Source organism: Peromyscus eremicus, chromosome 12 (assembly GCF_949786415.1).
Source record: "Peromyscus eremicus chromosome 12, PerEre_H2_v1, whole genome shotgun sequence".
In the NCBI taxonomy this organism is placed as follows: domain Eukaryota; kingdom Metazoa; phylum Chordata; class Mammalia; order Rodentia; family Cricetidae; genus Peromyscus; species Peromyscus eremicus.
In genome coordinates, this window is record NC_081428.1 from 58,556,864 (window position 1) to 58,576,809 (window position 19,946).

At 47.3% G+C, this 19,946-nt stretch overlaps 1 protein-coding gene across 1 annotated transcript in view; it reads left to right on the plus strand.

Annotated features, from left to right (window-relative positions):
- The window catches only part of Slc49a4 (solute carrier family 49 member 4), a 78,096-nt gene extending 67,017 nt beyond the window's left edge, over positions 1 to 11,079 (plus strand). The window contains exons 8-9 of the mRNA XM_059277375.1: positions 1,088 to 1,270; positions 9,973 to 11,079. Of these exons, the coding sequence (XP_059133358.1) occupies positions 1,088 to 1,270; positions 9,973 to 10,088 (299 nt within the window). The 3' untranslated portion in view covers positions 10,089 to 11,079. The remainder of the gene's footprint in view (positions 1 to 1,087; positions 1,271 to 9,972) is intronic.
- The last annotated feature ends 8,867 nt before the right edge of the window (positions 11,080 to 19,946 follow it).

The following is a 19,946-nucleotide window of genomic DNA, read 5'->3' on the forward strand; positions in this document are numbered from 1 at the left end:
GCCGTGGTAACGTTTAGAATGGAGTGCTCTTCTCTAGGCGTTCATACAAGCATCAGAATGCACCCTTTTCCAGTGGATTCACTACAGAATAACATTAGTAGGCTAACCTGCTAATCTGTGATCCTACCACCCTCCACACCTTTTAATTCTATCATCCATCTATCTATCTATCTATCTATCTATCTATCTATCTATCTATCTATCTATCTATCTATTTTTGAGAGTGTATCTAAGTAGCCTGGACTGGCATCGAGCAGGCGATCCTCCTGCCTCAGAGCCCCTGGTGTTGCAATTTAAGGCAGGCATCAGCAGGGCTGGCTCAGTCTGTGTTTGGGGGTGGAGAGAGTCCTTATTTCAAAAGACACTGACACAGAACTCCCTTCCAGCTGAGGATTAGTTCTCCTGTGTTCTCTGCAAGGACAGTGAGTGCCTCATGTGGATCCTGGAAGCCACTGTGAACCAGTCTCTGCATGAGTAATTGTCAATAACATTTTATGTGTCTTACATTTATTCTTGCATTTTAAGTTCTCTTTAAAATTGTAAAATGTGACAAGATTTGTTAATTACCTTGCTGGGTTTTATTCCCTCACCTCATTTGCCCGTGACTCAGAGAAAAGTATATATGTGTATATTTTTTATGAGTCTTTTCATCAGGAGTTTTATTATTGTTTATTACATTTATTTATTGTGTGGTGCATGTGCCACACCACACAAGTAGAGGTCAGAGGACAGCTTATATGAGCCTGTTCTCTCCTCCCACCTTGTGGGTTCTGGGGGTTGAACTCAGGTAATCAGGCTTGGCGGTGGGTGCCCTGAGCCATCGTGCTGGCCCAGAATATTTTTAATTCAACTCTAATACTAAATTGCTTTTGTGCTTTGGAATAATCCAACAGAAAGAGAAAGCAGGTAAACTGGTAATCATTCAGCAATGGAACCTGTTCTTACCGCAGAAAAGCCGAGCGAGGAGACCACGGCTGTGTGCTGGCCTGTCAGACTTCCATCAGCCACCGAAGCAGCTCCAGAGCCCCCCTGCCCCGACTCGTCCCTGCCGCCTCCCGTGACCTAAAGATCTGTGTTTTTATTTCAGTGACACTGTACGCCTCCTGCATCCTCCTGGGCGTGTTCTTGAACAGCAGCGTTCCTATATTTTTTGAGCTCTTTGTGGAAACAGTCTACCCCGTTCCAGAAGGAATTACCTGTGGCGTTGTCACTTTCTTAAGTAACATGTTCATGGGAGTGCTTTTATTTTTTCTCACGTTTTACCATACAGGTAAGAATTTGATTTTTTTTTATTTGCTATCTGTGTTGTGAGACAGGTTTGTGGAAGTGATGGATAGGGGACCTGCGTGGAGAATTCTCACTAAAGCCTGTTACTTTATGAAGCATTCACATGCCAGGAAATGATAACCACAGTTGGGTTTGTTTGTTTTGTAAGTGTGCCCCCGGGCACCCCATCCCCAGAGTGCTTGAATTCACCTGGGCTGGGAGCACCGTCATTTATTTTCATGTCTTCCCAGCCCACCCGCTTCCAGGTGATTCCAACCCTCGAGTTCACATTGAAAGTCACGGTAATACTACTTTTAAAATGCACGCAGACTCCGCTCTCTGAGCACAGAGTGTAAATTGGTGTCAGGGGTGTGGATGTGGCTCAAAGCCGTGGGGACAAATGAGAGGAAGTCAATAAGCTGAGCTGTTCTCTAAGACAGGAGACTCCAGGAGGCCATGTTGTTTGTAGGGAACTTCCTGACAAGCCTGTAATTGAAATAATAACCGTGTTAACCTCTACGGCCAAAAAATACACTTTGAACATTTTCAAAGCAACGAAGCAAAATCACAACAGCTGAACTTCTCCTAACTGGAAAATCATTGGGAAAATGATTTTCATAATGTGATTAACGACAAACTAGGTGGTCGCTGTCAGTCAGTGTCACGTATAAAAGACTGGGCATACCACGTCTGGTTTGGGCTCAGTATACTGTCAAGGGGAGGAACTCTGGGTAGTCGTAGGCTTCTCTTCATTTCCGGTCAGAAGAACACCAGAAAGGACATTTACTTTCTCCACAGAGCCTTGCAACTGCTGTGTTACAGCTTCGACTCATTTCAGTGTGTCACAGTGGAAAGGAAGGGGCTGTCACCTCTTTGCATGGCAAAGCCTCTGAGCTAGCATGGACCCCTAGCATGACAGAGACAATTTTCCAGCTGACGGGCCCGGGTTTACTAAGTGGTCTGTGCAGCCTAGCAGAACATGGTTTTTCCTGTCAACTAGAAATAGAGTTTTTTCTCAGGTGTTTAAAAACAGCAGTTGATGTCGCATGGTGTTATTCCCCAGGGAATCTGTTTTCTTGGTCTCTAGTCTGTAACAGATACATATTGATCAGTGTGAAGCAAAGAAGGCCCTGATAACAGCAACCCTCTAAAAACGGCTTCTTGTCCTCAGTTTCCCACTACTACTGGAGGCTGGGTCCTTGGTTTAGAAAAGTTTTATTTGACTCATTGTTTTGGAGGGTCTGTGCATGACGATGTATCACTCTGATGAGATTTCATAGGGTATGGGGAGAGAGATCACAGGGCAAGATGACAAGACAAGACAAGGACAAAGGATGGGCAGTTATAACTTCCCACTAGATCCCACCTCTCAAAGTCCAACACACACTGGGGCTATGCTCCCAGTACATGGCCCTTGAAGGCTCAGTCATGTTCTCACATCTCTGCACTGTCTACTGCAGTCCTTGTTCACACCTCAGCACTGCCTCACTGCACTCCATGTTCACACCTCAGCACTGTCTACTGCAGTCCATGTTCTGACACCTCAGCACTGTCTACTGCAGTCCATGTTCTCACCTCAGCACTGCCTCACTGCAGTCCTTGTTCACACCTCAGCACTGCCTCACTGTAGTCCATGTTCTCACACCTCAGCACTGCCTCATTGCAGTCTATGTTCTCACCTCAGCACTGTCTACTGCAGTCCATGTTCATACCTCAGCACTGTCTCACTGCAGTCCATGTTCACACCTCAGCACTGCCTCACTGCACTCCATGTTCTCACCTCAGCACTGCCTCACTGCACTCCATGTTCTCACCTCAGCACTGCCTCACTGCACTCCATGTTCTCACCTCAGCACTGCCTCACTGCACTCCATGTTCTCACCTCAGCACTGCCTCACTGCAGTCCATGTTCACACCTCAGCACTGTCTACTGCAGTCCATGTTCATACCTCAGCACTGCCTCATTGTAGTCCATGTTCACACCTCAGCACTGCCTCACTGCAGTCCATGTTCACACCTCAGCACTGCCTCACTGCAGTCCATGTTCTCACCTCAGCACTGCCTCATTGCAGTCCATGTTCACACACCTCAGCACTGTCTACTGCAGTCCATGTTCACACCCCAGCACTGTCTCCTGCAGTCCATCTTCTCACCTCAGCACTGTCTACTGCAGTCCATGTTCTCACACCTCAGCACTGTCTACTGTAGTCCATGTTCACACCCCAGCACTGCCTCAGTACAGTCCATGTTCACACACCTCAGCACTGCCTCACTGCAGTCCATCTTCTCACCTCAGCACTGCCTCACTGCAGTCCATGTTCACACCTCAGCACTGCCTCACTGCACTCCATGTTCTCACCTCAGCACTGCCTCACTGCACTCCATGTTCTCACCTCAGCACTGCCTCACTGCAGTCCATGTTCTCACACCTCAGCACTGTCTACTGCAGTCCATGTTCTCACCTCAGCACTGTCTACTGCAGTCCATGTTCACACCTCAGCACTGCCTCACTGCAGTCCATGTTCACACCTCAGTACTGTCTTACTACAGAAGAGTGCTGAGTGTTTAGTGTCCATCACTCTTCTAGGTCAAGGAGGAGATTTTGATATATGTGCAGGAATTGTCACCTGGCACGATTTATCTGGACCTCTCATGCCACCTGTTTATAAGTGACCAGAAAAACACTGAGCACCATTTCTGCTAACCTTTGCTCTGGTGATGGTACCTGCTAACCCCTGTCCTAGTGATGGTACCTGCTAACCCCTTTCCTAATGATGGTACCTGCTAACCCCTGTCCTAGTGATGGTACCTGCTAACCCCTTTCCTAATGATGGTACCTGTTAACCCCTGTCCTAGTGATGGTACCTGCTAACCCCTGTCCTAATGATGGTACCTGCTAACCCCTGTCCTAGTGATGGTACCCGCTAACCCCTGTCCTAATGATGGTACCTGCTAACCCCTGTCCTAGTGATGGTGACTGCTAACCCCTGCCCTAATGATGGTACCTGCTAACCCCTGTCCTAGTGATGGTACCTGCTAACCCCTGTCCTAGTGATGGTACCTGCTAACCCCTTTCCTAATGATGGTACCTGCTAACCCCTGTCCTAGTGATGGTACCTGCTAACCCCTGTCCTAATGATGGTACCTGCTAACCCCTGTCCTAGTGATGGTACCCGCTAACCCCTGTCCTAGTGATGGTACCTGCTAACCCCTGCCCTAATGATGGTACCTGCTAACCCCTGTCCTAGTGATGGTACCTGCTAACCCCTTTCCTAATGATGGTACCTGCTAACCCCTGTCATAATGATGGTACCTGCTAACCCCTGTCCTAGTGATGGTACCTGCTAACCCCTGTCCTAGTGATGGTACCTGCTAACCCCTGCCCTAATGATGGTACCTGCTAACCCCTGTCCTACCAGGAATGTATCTGACCGGGAGGAAAACACCGTCCTTTTGTTAGTCATTTGCTGACATGTGTTCTTACACATATCTGAACAGCTGGTGCAGGGTTTCTGCCTAACCTCTTGGCTGCTGTGAGCAAATGAAACCTTTGTACTAATTAATTTTAATCCACCAAAATGATTTCCAGACAGAAACTGAGCAAATGCTGGTGTGTGGGTCGTGGATGTGTGGGTAGGTGCGAGAGAGCACAGTGTGCACACCCCAGAGGCCTGTGTTGTTCTTTCTTGGTAATTGACTCATTGATGCTGCATTGTGAATGAGTGCTTCTGTCCTAGAGGAGTGAGCCCTGTGAGTGTGTGAAGAGCCCGAGCACAGGTTACTTAGTGTGACCCTCATTGAAATCCTTCACATACAGTTAGCTGACACTACCCTGTAAATCCTGCAGCAGAGTGCTGTGTGCTTTGGGACTTTAGGAGAAGCTGAAAATCTACAAATTCTATGAAACGGTTTCCTCCGATCACCCCTAGTGCTGTGGCCCAGTGCCTTAAACATTTTGTATAATAGACTTGATGAGCCTCCATAAAGCAAGTATAGAAATGGAAATCCAGAAACTTTAAGATGCAAAATCATCTGGGAAGTAGATGTGAAGGTTCAACTGTCATTGTCCTCTTGTAAGTCCTGAGTTCAGTTTTTTTTTCAAGAAAGCCTGGGTTTCAATGATTCATTCATTCATTCATACATTTTGACATAACAATTTCACTGTATTGCCCAGACTTAGTCTCAGACTCCAGAACCCTAGTCGTCCTCCTGCTCTCCCTCCCAAGTACCTACACCGACAGATAAGCGTCCCCATGCCTGGCTGAAGCCTGGGTTTTGAGCATTGTAAAGAGCTGTGGTTTTTAGCATTCCTCTCAAAGAAGTACGCTGCTTCCTTGACGAGGTTCTTTCCCACCCACACTGAGCTGTCTGGCAACTGTGTCGAGTAATTTTTCAAGGCTGTGCAACTCTCTCCCACATGAACACGTTGGATCAGAATGCCTTGCCTAAGGATGGGTTCCACCTCTGGTTGCATCCGGATCAAGGCCACTGGCTTGTGTGGAGCTCTGCGCCGTAGACCCTTTCAGTGGTGCCTTGGTGCATGGAACCATGTCAGAAATGTTTCAGCAGTTTTCTGACGTGGGGGTGTCAAGGTCAGTTTCTGAGAAGGAAGTTATTCTTCCCTACTGTAAGGGGATGTTTGCTCTGAGACCCTCAGTGAGTTGTGACAGTGCAGTGATGCCGTATTCTAATAACATCACAGGAAAAAAAAATCAATTTGGGATGCTGCTGTCTTCCATGGACTCTGAAACGCATTCTCTTTTAGTCTGAAGTTTGTTTTCTCTGTTAGTTTTTGTTTCTAAGCTCAGCAGTGAGTTTTGTCTGAATGCATAAAGATTTTGAAGTGGCTGATTGAATTTGACGGTACAGTGTCAGTCACTCAGCAGGTTCGGGACCTAGCTGAGATGGGCACGTTGGCTTATGCTTACTGGGAGAACAAAGGGAGGTCTAGCAGATATGGACTGGTGAGGAGTGATGATGTTCCACCTCAGGAAAGTGCTGTAGTGTGGGGTCTGTGGGGGTAATCCCTGTGGATTGGAGGGGGCAGGCCGTTGATCCAACATCTGGGGTGCCTCTAGAGGTTCTGGAGATGGTAGCTGTAGGTGATCAAACTGTAGGCAAAGTGTAGACACTAAGAGAGGAAGGAAGGGTCAGCAGGTTTGGAAGGAGGAGAGAGGATGAGCAAACAGTGCTGAGGTGCTGTGCAGGGTTGATGTGCTGCACAGGGCCAGTGCCGAGGTGCTGTGCAGGGTTGGCCTGCTGCAGAGGGCCAGTGCAGAGGTGCTGTGCAGGGTTGGCCTGCTGCAGAGGGCCAGTGCAGAGGTGCTGTGCAGGGTTGGCCTGCTGCAGAGGGCCAGTGCAGAGGTGCTGTGCAGGGTTGGCTTGCTGCACAGGGCCAGTGCAGAGGTGCTGTGCAGGGTTGGCCTGCTGCACAGGGCCAGTGCAGAGGTGCTGTGCAGGGTTGGTGTGCTGCACAGGGCCAGTGCAGAGGTGCTGTGCAGGGTTGGTGTGCTGCACAGGGCCAGTGCAGAGGTGCTGTGCAGGGTTGGTGTGCTGCACAGGGCCAGTGCAGAGGTGCTGTGCAGGGTTGGTGTGCTGCACAGGGCCAGTGCAGAGGTGCTGTGCAGGGTTGGTGTGCTGCACAGGGCCAGTGCAGAGGTGCTGTGCAGGGTTGGTGTGCTGCACAGGGCCAGTGCAGAGGTGCTGTGCAGGGTTGGTCTGCTGCACAGGGCCAGTGCAGAGGTGCTGTGCAGGGTTGGTCTGCTGCACAGGGCCAGTGCAGAGGTGCTGTGCAGGGTTGACGTGCTATGCATGGCCAGTGCAGAGGTGCTGTGTAGGGTTGATATGCTGTGCATGGCCAGTGCAGAGGTGTTGTGCAGGGTTGACGTGCTGTACACAGCCAGTGCAGAGTTGCTGTGCAGGGTTGACGTGCTGTACACAGCCAGTGCAGAGGTGCTGTGCAGGGTTGGCCTGCTGCACAGGGCCAGTGCAGAGGTGCTGTGCAGGGTTGGCCTGCTGCACAGGGCCAGTGCAGAGGTGCTGTGCAGGGTTGGCCTGCTGCACAGGGCCAGTGCAGAGGACCTGTGCAGGGTTGGCATACGGTACACAGCCAGTGCAGAGGACACGTGCAGGGTTGACATGCTGTACACAGCCAGTGCAGAGTTGCTGTGCAGGGTTGACATGCTGTACACAGCCAGTGCAGAGGACCTGTGCAGAGACCATGCGGAGCTGAAGATTGGCTTTGAGGATGAGGCTGCAGTGTGGTAGACATTGGCAAGCAGCTCATGCAGGGGTGTCTTGTGTAGTCCTGCCTTCCGGCATGGATTTCTGTTTGTTCCAGGGGAAGGGAATGGGAAGGACTGCAGGAAACGCTCAGCCAAACAGACAAAAGAGTTGAGAATGCGGACGTCTTGGTGGACTGGCACCATTCGCTTGTATTCTGTGATACCAAGTACAGAAGGCCGTGGTTTGTTGGCTCGGCAACTTAGACAGATTAAATGTTTAAGGGGGTCTCTCCCTGCCCCGCACCCCCAGCTGTGGTTTCCATGAATAGTCTTCAGCAGGGAGATGCAGGTACTCCCCTGCCTCTGATCTCTTGCTTTCTGAAAAGGGAAGTGTTTTTAAAGAACACTTGCTGTTTGTTGAACCAAGTGAATTTCCTTAAAGTGAATTTGACTTTTCGGAGAGACACGGTAATGAAACAGACATCTGAACCTAGACAGAAGGAATAATTTCACCCTCTAATGAAATAAATGTTCAACTTTGGCAGTATTGGACAAATTCCATGCCTCAGAGGGAGCCAAGGCCAAGTCAGTCATGGCGTGTGTTGTTTTCACTTCCCATGATTTAAAGTCACTAAGATTTAGAAGATGCTCTTGTGAACCACATGGTCGGGTGTCAGCCTCCTTTTATCTGGTGCTTACAGTGTGGCCTTCGATCTAGAGAGCTCGCTGTTAGTCCAGCCTGTGCTCCGATGTTCAGTCCCTCCTCTAACTGCTTCATCTTGCCTAGTAAAATTATCACCAGCTTAAATATAAAATATATTTATATATGTTAAATCTAAAAGCAGACCGTGAGAGTGAAGGCAGGATGGTGGGGGCCCGCTTTCTCCCAGTGTTTAGTTCCATGAAATCCAGGTCGAGCGCAGAAGGACCGCTGGCAGAGAGTGATGGAGGAGTCCACATCTGCCTACACTGTGGGCAGCGGGTCTGTCTTTGGCGCAGTCGTTGAGAGATGAGGAAGCGGCCTTGTGAGCACAGTAGAGAAAAAGTCACCGTAGCACCTGCTTTCCCTGCCGGTTTCCTGATGCCATCCAGCGTGGGTTGCTCTCTCAGGCTCTGAGAGTTGTGGGTCAACTAAAGCTGTGGTGTGAGCGTTCTAGGATGACTCTGAGCCCGAGGCAGCATAGCGCTTTAAGGAAGACAAAGGGAGAGTGTAAACCTGTGGAGAGGAGGGAAGAAGGAAAAAAATCACACTCACTTTTTTCCATTAGAACTGGTGATATTAGTCTAGAGAAGTTGTCCCCAACCACCATTGACAAGTTCTTTATGCCAAGAAGATGCTCTCTCCCAAGCCTGGGATTGGTGGCCAGGTAGGGTGGGGGCAGAGGGAGGGACAGCCAGGGGCAGTCACAGTTGAGTGACAGCAAATGCCTGGGAATGTCCTGTTAGTCCTAGTTCACGAAAGTATTTCTTTAAGCTGATCCTTGATGCCATTAAATCAGATAAGAGTCAAATCACCTGCTTGGATGACTTTTGCAGGTTTCCCAATGATTGGCATAGTCCGTGACTGTGGGGAAAATCTAGAAAAGATAAGTGCAGTGGTCTCTCTTGGAGTAGAGATGATTAATTCTTTAATGTCTTACCTTATTTTCCATGTATTCTAATTCATTTTGCAGTGGTTACTGTTTAATATTTTTGTTGGGAAGTACATATTTCCATCAAGAACTATAAAACTGTTATCTTCAAAGTCAGTTGAGGAGGTGGGAGAGAGCTCAGCAGGCCGCTGTGCAAACACGAGGACCTGACTTGATTCTCAGCACCCGTGTGAAACGCTCGGCATGGTCACACGCATCTGTAACTCCTGCATTGGCGAGGGCAGAGACAGGAGATTGCTGAGGTTTGCTGACCACCAGTGGAGCTGGTAAAGCAAAAACCTCATGAGCTCCAGGTTCAGTGAGAGGCCTTATCTCAAGGGAATAAGGCAGAGTGTGGTAGAGAAGGACACCGACACCTTTCTCTGTCCTCTGGCTGTGTGTACACTTACACTTGTGTGTGTGTGTGTGTGTGTGTGTGTGTGTGTGTGTGTGTGTGTCCATATAAATAAAATAAAATGAGGCAATTTTTCTCTTTATCTAAACCCACCAGGTATTTCTAAACAGACAGAAAATGACGGTGATAGAGGGCACTTAAAAAACAATTAACAAGCTAACACTTAAAGTGATCAATTTTTTTCCCTTTCAACTCATAGATTGATTTTGCAACCAGAGTCAAGGTGTATTAAATTGATGAAAAGTTGTTAACAACATTGATTAAATATTCCACATGGAAGTCTGGTAATACATTACACACATCACTTAGCCTCCAGGCTGTCAATGTGTAGTGAACTGGCTTCCGGTGCCTTTGTTTACGTCCTTTGGAATGCAGAGCGGACGCAGGTGATGCAAAAATACTTAAAACTGTTGTTTTTTGTTTTCTGAACTTACAGAGTTGTCTTGGTTCAACTGGTGCCTTCCGGGGTCGTGTCTGCTCAGTCTTCTCCTCATTCTGTGCTTCAGGGAATCCTATGACAGACTCTACCTTGATGTGGTCGTCTCGGTTTAATGCCGTAGGCTCTCGGGACTTCAAAGGGACTGGATGTCAGCACCGCACGCTGGCTTGGAATTGCACAGCTCATGGGAGACGAGGAGAAGACACTTCTTCCAGAGGTCTTGTTAGGTTACAGAATCTCGCGTTAATTTAATGACTACTAGGTAATAACAATGCAAGACTTGAGTGTCTGGGGATTGGAAAACGCTGTGGACAGCACACCTGTGCTAAACTCTGGTTGGAGTAGAGGTGTGACCTCACACGGGATGCACTGCCCGCATGAGTAACCCCTTGTGTGTGTTGTACCAGTGCTAACCTGCTGATGAGCTGAGTTCCGAGAAGAAGCAAGGGTATGGGTCCCCTGAAGATGGCTCCTCCCAGGCACACGACAGAAGAATAGGAGAAACGCCACTAACTTCTAAAGACGTTTGAACCCTGTATCAGATTTTAATTACAAAATAGCTGAGCTGTATACCAGTGATAGAAGTTATTCACATGTACACTACATGTTTTTCTAATAAAGCCATTTCTTATATGACTCCTTATTTTTAATCAGGTTGGAAGCCTTTCGCTGTCTTTGGGCACAGGCACTGCCGCATCCCCACTTGCCCTTATTTCTGTCAGTCACAGCAGCAAGGGGACTAAATGCCTGATGGGGTTGCATTAACTGTCGTGGGAAAAATGTTATTCCATTATGATTTGGCGCTTTGTTAAAGATTAAATGAGAGCCGCGCGCAGCATGTGTGTCTGCAGCAGCCTGAGATAGCACAAGTGTCCAGCGAGCACTGTTGTAGGCCAGGCTAGACTGTATTTAAATGACCCCCATTTATGAAGAACGGTGTGTAACGTTGAAGGTTTCGGATCTGTGCGTGATTTCTGAATTGATCCTTGTGTTTTAATTTAGATTGTAATATACTCAATTCTAAATGAAGTCATTGTATTTGTTTGGACAGCATTTTGCCAATACCTATTTCTTTCTATAAATAATGGATTTTTTAAAAACATACTCATTGGACGGCTCTTGGACCTGTCTTTCACTAGGTCATAAAATTTGCTGTGCTGGGCCTGGGACACTGGGACACTTGACTGCACATGGTTCCATAGCTCCTCTCACACAGAACCAAACCTTCCCCAAGCTTCCAGAGCAGCAGCACTTTTTGCTGTCTGCTCCCCCTCTCTTGCCTCACATAAAACAGCAACTCCATTGCCAGCCAGCTGCGCACAGCTCCTTCTCTGTGCTGGTGTAAGCCAGCTCCTGGTAGCCCAGGTGGAAAGGCTGGGCAGTACTGACTTCCGCCCACCCCTATGCGCCATCACATGCCTACAGATGCCCCTCTCACTGTAAATTCAAGTTGAAGGCTCTGCTCCAACTTACCTTGGTCTTGGAGGAGGGTTCTGGGATTGCCTAGTGTCTTCGGAGGCCCTGAATTGTGAAGTGAGAAATGCAAGGCCCTCAGATTTCACACCTGTCTTCAGCCACCTCCGCATCACATCACATCTTTTCCCGTTCTAACCAGTCTCCTCCCTTAGCAGCAAGAACGGAAGGAAGAGCCTGATAAAGAGAAGAAAACAATCCGTCCTCAGCCAGGCTCAGCTCCGCTAACTTGTCGCCATCCTTTGTAAAGTGAAATAGAAGACAGAGTTCTGACGGTGACAGGAAGCTAGTCACTGTGGACATGCAATGTCACCACCACCACCACCACCACCACTTCCCATTTAGGGAGGAGAGAGAAGGCAGAGGGAAGAGATGTGAAGGATTAGATGGTGCTGTATAAAATCTGTTATAATAAGACTTCTGAAGAGGAACACTTTAATTAATGGTTAATTCTACTTTTAACACCAAGTACAGAATAATGCTTTAAAAATATAACCTAAAATAGCTAATCACGTCAAGGCATTCCAAGTGGATGCGTTGTACCAGTCAACAACTCTTCAGCACGCCTGAGGTGTGGCCAGTCGCCCATGTCAACTGTGTGGCCTCCTCTCCAGCAAACAAGTGTGCTACTCACGCACTGCAACTTTTCTGAGTAGTGAAAACTTCATAGGGCAGCCAGAGTGGTTGCGGAAGGGAAGGACTGTGTATTATGTATCTCAGTGCCGCAAATCCTATTATTTCTAGTCAACACATACTAGCTTAGTCCTTGTCTCATACTGGAAGAAGTCTTAGCCCTCCACCAGTCCGAACTCTCTATGTAGAATTTATAGAAATGACCCTAGAAGAGGAAATTCCCTTGACAGAAGACTAGAGCCATCCAGTGTCTGTGGGGATCTGTCCCAGGCCTCGGTAGGAAATGAGGTAGTTTTTGCATGTTGCCTCCACACACCTCCCAGGTATTTGAAACCGTATTCTAGAATACTTGAACTACCTAGTACAGTCTGTGTGTGAACAGTGATGCTGTGTTGTTAGGAAGTAAGGAAAAAGTCTATGCATGCTCAGGTCGGTTGCAGTTCTTTCTTTCCAATATTTCAGATCTCTGGTGGGTTGAGACCGTAGATGCAGAAGTGGGAAGGGGCACTGTAGTGGCAAATGCTGACCCGTATTTTCTGAGTCTCAAACTCATATTTTCCCTACCTCACAGCACTACAGCTTAATTTAAAATGCTCAGATATTCATGAAGAGTCACATGTCCAGAAGGGAGGGGCTGTGGAGTGCATAACTGCCACTCCAAGGGAAGTACAGGAGCTCGACTCCATCCGTTGGTTCTTCCATAAAGTTTAAAGGAAGCGGTGTCACAGGCTCCCTAGCCTGTCTCCGGTCTTAGCTCGCAGGGACTTTATGTGAAGATTCCGATGAATAATTCAGTCCTCATAAGCGAGCCTACAGCATTATTAATTGGTGAGGACATGCTATCGTGTAAGTTCCCTGTGGCTTATCAATTAATACTTCACAGTTCATGGGAAGAAGTGTTTTTAATGTGATCCACGGTAGAGATGTAGGGACAAGATAATTACACAGACGCGTTTCCCTGGAAGAAGGAATTCACAAGAGCACACATGTAATTTTGCATATTTAAATGTGCATGGCCTAAGGGCCAGGTCTTATCCTGGATCATGTATTCATGTTTAATTATTGAAAATGTTTACAGCTTGTTTTTAATGAAGCCTGTCTAACGAGGGATCCAGGCTAAGGGACTTGAAGAGATTAAATCCCCATCTACTTATCTTTTAATTGGTTTTTTAAAAACTCTTATTTTTACTAAAATTGAGTACTCATCTTGCATTCTGCCTCCATACCAGCTTTATTTTTAAGTCAAGATCAAGTAAAAATACATAGCAAATTTGCTTTCAGTTAATGCTAAAACGCACGTTAATTTCACATTTGTTCTTGAAATGCTAAGCACAGGCATTACTATGATCATGTAAAAAACTACGTGAGGCTGCAGGTACAGCTCAGTGGTAGAGCGCTTGCCCAGGGTGCGCAAGGCCCTGGGTTCGGTCCTCGGCACCAAAACAACAAAAACCCTGTCACATTAAAATACAAAACTATAAAAACATTTGAGCAGACTTAGAAATGCAGAAAAGATACAATTTCTTATAATCATATAGAGGGATAAGATAAATCTTATCTATGACAATGGTTTGCTAGTCTGTTAGGAAAGATAGTACAGGAAAATGGTGGACTGTTCTAGAACAGAAGTTTATAGTGAATTTTGCTGTACCATCAAAAGCATGGACCAGAGTCCCCAGTGTTTGTAGAGATGTCTGCCCAGACAGGCATCTTGGCCATCCTGAGAACTCATCCCCACTCAGGAGCCCCCTGGCTCAAGTGGGAACTCAGACTTAGGAGACAGCTCCAGGAATGAATGCCAGGACACCAGGGGAACCCAAGGGTGCTATCCCTGGGTGGGAGACGGGAGTGAGAGAGGCCGAGGATAAAGGACACGCAGTCAGTCAGCCCTAGCTCTGAACTCTTTCTGGGTCAGGTCTGGAGTCATGCCAGCTTCATTTCATCCCACGGATTTCTGGAGCTCCAGCTTGTTCTGCCCGAAGTACCACAGCTTTCTGCGCCGTGGATGACTGTGCACTCAGCTCTGTGCCCAAGATGCCCCACTTCTCTGCACTAACTTCCTGTGGCTTCTTGACCTGAGCCCTTCCACAGGCTCCCAGGAGAAAGGACAACCTCCTCTCTGAGGAGCAAACTGGGCAGCGTTCACTGCCCTCTCTCCTGAGCAGGACATTGACCCGGGAAGAACCTAAGGAAAGCCAGGGGAAGATCAGTTTTCATACCAAGAGTCTTAAGAAGTAGACTACCTCCATGAACTGGAGTTTCAGAGCTCTACAAGGGACCATCATGGTTATCGTGTGTTTTTAAATGACGCGCTCATTGCTTGATTGGTCCTTTGATGTTGCCTTACAACCAGGTAGGCCTTGAATAACAGCTCTCCATCTCAGCCACTTCAGAACGGCAGCACACGTGCCCCAAACTCAGCTGTCGTTCCATTAAACAAGACTTAACCTGTGTGTGTGTGTGTGTGTGTGTGTGTGTGTGTGTGTGTGTGTGTGTGAATGCAAAAATAGAGTGATCATTTCTCAGCCTTTTAGCCAGATCAAGTGTCAAAGGTGAAAACAAAATGTAGCGTGGACACAACAAACCATTTTAGCTCCAAACGTGGGGTTGGCACATTGCAAGGCCGGGGCTTCCTAGAAAACCCCAATGCTGTGGTGCTCCTCGGCTGCCCCACTGAGTCCTCTCATTTATAAAGGTTTCTGCCGACTGGACAAAATGGTCAGGCGGATGGACTTACAGACTCCTCTGGGTTACCTTAATCTTAGAAAGCAATACTCCTTTTAAACAACTACAATTTTTAATCGAGGTCTGCCTGCCTTGGCTTTCCTGTCCATTCACCCAGGACTGTGGAATGACCCGATGATCTTATCCAACCTCTAAGTTTACAAATAAGTAGAGGGATCCTCTTAGGGAGATGGTGGTTGTGGCTGGATTCTGACGGGGCTCCTGGGCTCCGGGGGCCTGAATTCTTTTCACGAGTGATCAGAGTCTTAGAAGCAATTCTTTTTTTTGAGACAGGGTTTCTCTGTGTACCAGCCCTGGCTGTCCTGGAACTTGCTCTGTAGACCAGGCTGGATGTAATTCTTTTAAATAAATTTTCTCTCACTTCTGAAGTTTTGGAGAAAAACACAAACCCCCCTCCCCCCAGGGCAAGAGTCAAGAGTTGTAGTGATACAATTTTTTTCTGGAAACATATCTTGATGCCCTCTGTGTAGATCTCAAAATCGTATTTCGTCAGAGAGGCAGTCCTGACTCCGTCTGTCTGGAATAGAAATCCCAGTATCCTCAGTGCCTGTCCTCTTACCCCCACCATCATCTCCGCAACATCAGCACCACCAGACTCTTGGTTTGCACAGTCTATGGCGCTGTAGACCATCACAGAATGAGAGCAGTGAGGTGGCCCAATTGAGAAACACCCCCCATAGGCTCAAGGGATACTTGGTCCCCACCTGGTAGTGCTGTTTGGGGAGGTTATGGAACCATTCAGGTACAGAACCTTGCTGGAGGAAGTACGCAACTGGAATCGGGGTTTAGAGCCTTACTCCACTTCCAGTTCTCTTTCTCCTTCCTGTGTGTGGCCAAAACTAGATCTCTCAGCTTGCTGCTCAGGCTGCCGTTATGAACTTGTCCTTGGAACAATAAACCAATACAAACTCTTTCTTCATTAAGTGGCTTCCAGTCGTGGTATTTTATCCACAGAAAAGTCACGGCTCTAAGCAGTGACTTGTTAACCTGATTCCCTGAAAACACTGCCCAGCACTGAACCAGACCTCAATAAGTACGATAAACTTAGAATCATCCAAGAGTTACATCCTAACACAACAGCCTAAGGTTCTATAGCAAAACGTGGATGGGGGCTACCACAGTAGCAATGAAGGTGTGTCTTCAGATCAACTACAGATCTGTAATACAACACAGTCCGGGAAGGGAAATAAGCCTTTGAGATACCTTTCATGTAGCAGGTGCCATGTTCAGCAATGAAGAAATATAACCACCCAAGGGAGGGATGCATGTGAGTTTACAAATCCCTTAACAGACCACAGCAAAGAAGTTGGCTTGGCCAAAGTTACAAGAACGGCAAGTACCGACTTCACACACAGGTCTTTTTACATCAAAAAGCAATACTGGACTGGTGACATGGTTCAGTAGGAAAGAGGTCTGTCACCAAGCTTGACGGCCTGGGTTCAGTTCCCAGGACCCACCAGCTAAGAGGAGAAAAGTGACTCGTGCAAGTTGTTCTGTTACCTCTGTACACACATGCCCCACCCCCACAAACATGAAAAAGCCCATTCCCTATGGAAGGGACAGTTGCTCAGCCTCCATTCCGGGGGAGGGGCTTGGTCCTGCCTCAACTTGATATGCCAGACTTTGCTGACTCCCCATGGGAGGTCTTACCCTCTCTGAGCAATGGATGGGGGGGGGGGTGAGTGAGAGGAGGGGAGGGAGGGGGAACTGTGGTTGGTATGTAAAATGAAAAAAAAAACTTTTAAATAAATAAATAAAAATTCCATGCTTAAAAAAAAAACAAAAAACAAAAAACAAAAAACAAAAAAAAAACAAAAAAAAAAAACCAGGGCAAGAGTCAAGAGTTGTAGTGATACAATTTTTTTCTGGAAACTTATCTTGACGCCCTCAATTTTTTTTTTTAGCAGACCTTGCCATCAAATTAATAATATGCCTCAAGATTAGTTAAAACTATGTACTCAATCTGCTGTCCTACTATGTATAAACCTGTTTTAAGTTTAATCTGCTTCTAAGAGAACACTGTAACCAACTTTACTACACCTTGGATTTTCTAAGCAATCAGCTTTTACAGCCTAAGCTAATACATAGCATTAAGCTTAGGTTATGTTCTCTTCCATGCCCCTGACCCAGAATAATGTATGTGTGTGGTAATCATTTACTGAAAACACAAAGCAGGATGGGAGCAGCCTTAAAACTAATACCTGCCATAAATATTGCAAACAACATGGATATAGATCGATAATGTCTGTTTGCTTATCTGGGCCAGTCTGTTAAAGATTTCTGTAAGCTGGGTGTGGTGGACACACACTTCTGATCCCAGTACTGGAGAGGCAGGTGGATCTCTGAGTTCAAGGCCTACTTGGTCTACATAGCAAGTTGAAGGCCATCCAGGGATCCATAGTGAGACCCTGTCTGTTTGTTTACGTGGACACTTAAGGAAACGTAGACTCCAGTCATCTGAGGAACTGTTTCTCATGGCCTCTCTCTCCAGAGAAGCAGTGGTTAATGTAGACCCTTCAATAAGTTGGTTCTGCACCAACAAGCTCTAGCTTTCCTGAGCTTGCAATGTGAATTCTAGTGTGCATGCTCCTGCTTTCTTACTGAGAAGACACTTTGTTATTGCCTCCTCAACTGAGATCCTACACAGTGAAAGAGAGAATGACCAACTCCCAAATCCAAACTGGTCTTCCTCACAGGACTTTCCAGGCTCCCTTGTCTCTGCAGAGGCACACAATAGAGACAAGAACAGGATGCTGAAAGAGTAAGCGCGTGGTGTCTCGTGTTTGTAAAGTAATAGCTCATTGCAGCTAATGAACTGGTAATTCTGTTTGCGTCTTACCTTCCCTAGCCACCCAGCTCCTCAAGCATCAGCAGGGTCATGCTCCACAGCAAAACAAGAACTCAGTTTTACTTGGTCCTTCCTTTCCTCTTTGTGCAGGGTGTGTGTGTGTGTGTGTGTGTGTGTGTGTGTGTGTGTGTGTGTGTTCTTGTGTGTGTGTGTGTATGTGTGTGTCACTACAAGCCAAATGGAGAGCTTCACAGTCTAGGCAAAGACTGTGGCACTGAGCAACACGCAGCCCTTTTCTTGAGACAACATCTCACCAAATTGCTCAGGCTGGCCTTGAACTTGAAATCCTCCTACCTCAGCTCTCTTGAGTACCTTGGATGACGTAATTATGACACCAGGTCCAACTTGGGTGACCTTTTTCTCCAGTCTTCCCTTCCATCCTGCTTACTCCTTTTTGGTCCTTATTAAACTATTTCTGACCCTGCTTAGAAGCAAGCTGTGCGAAGCTAGACGGCCAGCAGAAGAGAGCTGGCCTTGCTGTTTCCTCGTGGCCTAGACTAGAGAGGACACAGGGAACAGGCCTGGGGGCTTCTGGCTCTCATGCCAGGCCTAGTGCCTTCAGCTGTCTGACCTTGAGCAGACAGCTCAGACATTTATGCACATCTCTAAAATGAAGGGGTAGACAGAGATGTTCCCAGGGTTTCTTCTGCTTCAGAAATCTCAATCCATGCATATTGCAGTGTTGGAAATGACTGAGGCCTCCTCAGCCTGTAGCCTAAAGACCTCGCTGGTGCTTTCAAGTTCATTTGCAAAGCAGCGCCATCCCCACCCCCCACCTCACCCCCTACCCCGGTACCCTGTCCCTGTATACATGAAATACTGTGCTGCATTCACTTTCAGTAAGAAGAGGTGGCTTTCTGGTGTCTGTGGTAGGAGATAAGCTTCAGGTGCTATTTATCTTTCCAAAGGACTTTATATATATCAATGCAGGATTTATTAAATTTATCAAATACAATAAGAGAAAAATCTGCCGCCCAATGTTGAGATAGCATCCCGGCAGACAGGTAGAAGTACTGCATTTGCTCACTGGAGTCAGACCAAGCCAGATTCCTGTCCTGTGGTGTGGTTCTTCGTGAGGTGGCCTGAGCTTCCGGCTGTAGAAATCAAACCTCCAGGTCAGACGGGAAGGCTGGTCCTTGAACGTGTGTCTCTAGGGTCCGTGGCAGCGGTGACCTCTCTGAAAGGCTGAAATCTCCTGACCAAGCAGAGGCACAGTGGGTCGAAGTGTGCTGTGTGCTGGTGTCAGCGAATGGAGCTCTGTTTTGACTCTAATGTGGGCACACAAGTTGCCAGGGACAGATATGAACCCAAATTTGGGGTATTTGGTGTATACCCGGGAAAGGGGAGGAAAACAAAAGATGTTTCTGCCTTCCAGAACTTTTCCAAAAGATTTCTTTAAGAGAAGAGAGAGGGAAAGAAAAGACGAGTCCTGTGTTATTTACTTTTCTCATTTCTATGACAAAACCCTTGACCGGAAGCAACTAGAAGGAAGAGTGTGTTTGGGCTCGGAGTTTGAGGGCACAGTCCATCATGGCAGGAAAGTGTGACGGCGGGAGGCGGGTCGCATGGCATCTGCAGTCAGGAATCGGAGGGCGGTGAACCCTGGTGCTCAGCCAGCCTCCTTCTACTCTTTGTTTACGCTGGGACCCCAGCCGTGGACTGGGACCATCAGTACTCAGGGTGGGCCTTCTCTTCTCTCCAAATCCTGTCTGGAAATGCCCTCACAGACGTGGGCCAGTCTAGTTGAAGATGACCATTGAGCATCGTGAGATGAGAGGTAAGAGGTCTTTCGTGCCCAGCATCCTTGTGGCTTTGAGCAAGTGGTTCTCTTGCGGCTTTGAGCAAGTGGTTCTCTCTGAGTTGCTGCTCTCTCAACCTCTAGAAAGGGAGAGTGAGTGGAATCCTCTAGTCCACACCTATGAGTCACACCCACAGAAAGTGAAAAAGGACTGGAGTGTAATACCTTTTTCTAAAAAATGGGTTTTTTTTTTTATTAATTCTTGGAGATTTTCATATAATGCATGCTCTTTTTTTTTGGTTTGGTTTTTTTGAAACATGATTTCTCTGTGTAGCTTTGCACCTTTCCTGGAACTCACTCTGTAGTCCAGGCTGGCCTCAAACTCACAGAGATCTGCCTGCTCCTGCCTCCCGAGGGATTAAAGGTATGCACCACCACCACCCGGCTTCATATTTTGATTATATTCATCCCCCTACTCCTCTACCTCCCTACCCACCCACTCAACTTCATGTTCTTCATGGTCAATGCCTCCCC